A 2,202-nucleotide genomic window follows, 5' to 3' on the forward strand; every position below is an offset into this window, starting at 1 on the left:
TGTGCATTTCTTCTCACTGTATTTCCACTTTTTGTTTTTATTTTATAACTTCTTGGCTCCTTTAATTTTTATATAATTTTACCCTCACTCCATATTTTATTAATTTTATCCTGTACATAGACCAATTGTCCCTCAACAAATGTTTCAACTCCTTTCTTTGCTGCCCTATCATAGAAATATTTTTGTTTTTCCTTATTTTGTAATATTTTATCATGACACGACACTACTTTGGGTTTGAATTTACTTTTATCAACTAGCATCGTGCTCCTCAATTCTCTGCTTTGTAGTAGTTGAGCCGGACTATATTGTAACCCCGAGATAGGAGTATTTCTGTATGCCAATAGATAAAAATCAATATCCATACCCGTATGGTGACTTTTTTTTAACATGTCTTTAGCGATACCAACCCCTCGTTCAGCTAGACCATTGCTCTGAGCATAATGTGGGCTTGATGTTATAATTTGGAAATTCCATTTGTTTGAGAATTCCCTGAACTTAAAACTACCAAATGGCATATTGTCAGCAACTAGTTGTCTAGGAATACCTAATCTACCAAACAATTGCTTAAGGACTTCTATAACTGCGTCACTTGTTTTATTAAATAAATTTAATATTTCGATCCATCTTGAATAATAGTCAACAATGACTAAATAGCTCTTTCCCCCAAACTCTGCTATATCAATTGCGATTTTATAAAACGGAATATATGGAATTGTGTGAAATAGCATTGGTTTTTTAATTTTCGACCTAATAAATTTTAAACACACAGCACAAGAAAGTATATAGTTTTCAATTTGTGTATATATACCAGGGAAATAGAATAATTGTCTAGCTCTGGCCTTAGTTTTTGTGATCCCTAGGTGGGTTTCATGCAATTTATGTATTATGTATTTTCTTAATGTTTTTGGAATTAAAAGCCTAGATTGATAATATAATAATCCCTCGCTACTTATAATTTCATTTTTTAACTTTGAATAATGTTTGAGTTCACCATCTTCACTAATTGTCCTAGGCCACCCAGATTTACAATAAACAAGTACCTTTCCAAGTACCTCATCATCTTGGGTTTTCTGTATAAACTCCTGTTCTTTTGAATTTTTATATGCTAACTCAAAATCACCCACTGTATGAATGACATCAGTTAGACTTTCCTCACCAATATTACTCCTTTTAATAAAATTTCTGCTTAAAAGGTCAGCAATGTACATATAACGACCTGGTAAGTATTGCAACTCTATTTCGTAGATTAAAAGCTTAAGTCTAAGTCTTTTTAAACGGTTGTTCGGAATTTTATGAATATCTTTCTTCATAATGGACACAAGAGGTTGGTGGTCAGTATAAATTTTAATTTTTTGACCATAAATTAATGAGTGGAACTTTGTACAGGCAAATGATATTGCCAACATTTCCTTTTCTATCTGAGCATAGCAACCTCTGTTTCACTCAAACATCTTGACGCAAAATGTATAGGGCTTTTCATCTGTGAAATACAACAACCTATCGCTTTCTCGGATGCATCACACTGAATTTCCAATCCACATTTGCTATCAAAATTTTTTAATGTAGGTATTTTACAAAGAAATTCTTTAAGTTTGATAAAAGTCAATTGACACTGTTTATTCCAATTCCACAGAGCATTTTTTTTTAATAATTCCCTAAATGGGGTGACAATTTCAGACAAGTTTGGTAAAAATGATCTTAGGTAATTAATCATACCAAGAAATGACTGAAGTTCTTTTTTATTTTTAGGTTCATTCAATTCCTGAATTACCCTAATTCTATCAGGATCAGGAGTAACACCGAACTCATTGAATATGAATCCTAAAAATTTGACCTCACCAACACAGTATTGAAATTTTTTAGCATTGAATTTAACATTAAACTTACGGGCATTTTCTGTTACTTTTTTCAATATCAAATCATGCTCAGACTTACTATCAGAACAAATCAATATATAATCAAAGTAAATCTGAACACCTGCGATTTCCCCAAAGTATTTCACCATTAATTTTTGGAATATTTCAGGAGCCACAGACAAACCAAATGGTAATCGTTTAAACTTATATGAGCCAAAGGGACTGCTAAAAGTGCATATATTACTAGAGACCTCATCCAACTCGCAATGATAAAAACCATCTTTTAAGTCTAACAAGCTATAGAATTTTTTATTAGCAAGTGCAGGCCTTATTTCTTCAAGCGTAG

General features: G+C 32.0%; 1 protein-coding gene across 1 annotated transcript; it reads right to left on the reverse strand.

Moving 5' to 3' along the window:
• Positions 1-244: 244 nt before the first annotated feature.
• Positions 245-1,310, reverse strand: LOC111032866 (uncharacterized protein K02A2.6-like; the record flags this gene model as incomplete). The annotated part of the gene is made up of 1 exon (XM_022313329.1): positions 245-1,310. A coding segment is annotated over exon 1 (1,066 nt), but the record flags the coding sequence as incomplete, so codon positions are not given.
• Between the last annotated feature and the right edge of the window lie 892 nt (positions 1,311-2,202).

Source organism: Myzus persicae, unplaced genomic scaffold (assembly GCF_001856785.1).
Source record: "Myzus persicae strain clone G006 unplaced genomic scaffold, MPER_G0061.0, whole genome shotgun sequence".
Classification (NCBI taxonomy): Eukaryota; Metazoa; Arthropoda; class Insecta; order Hemiptera; family Aphididae; genus Myzus; species Myzus persicae.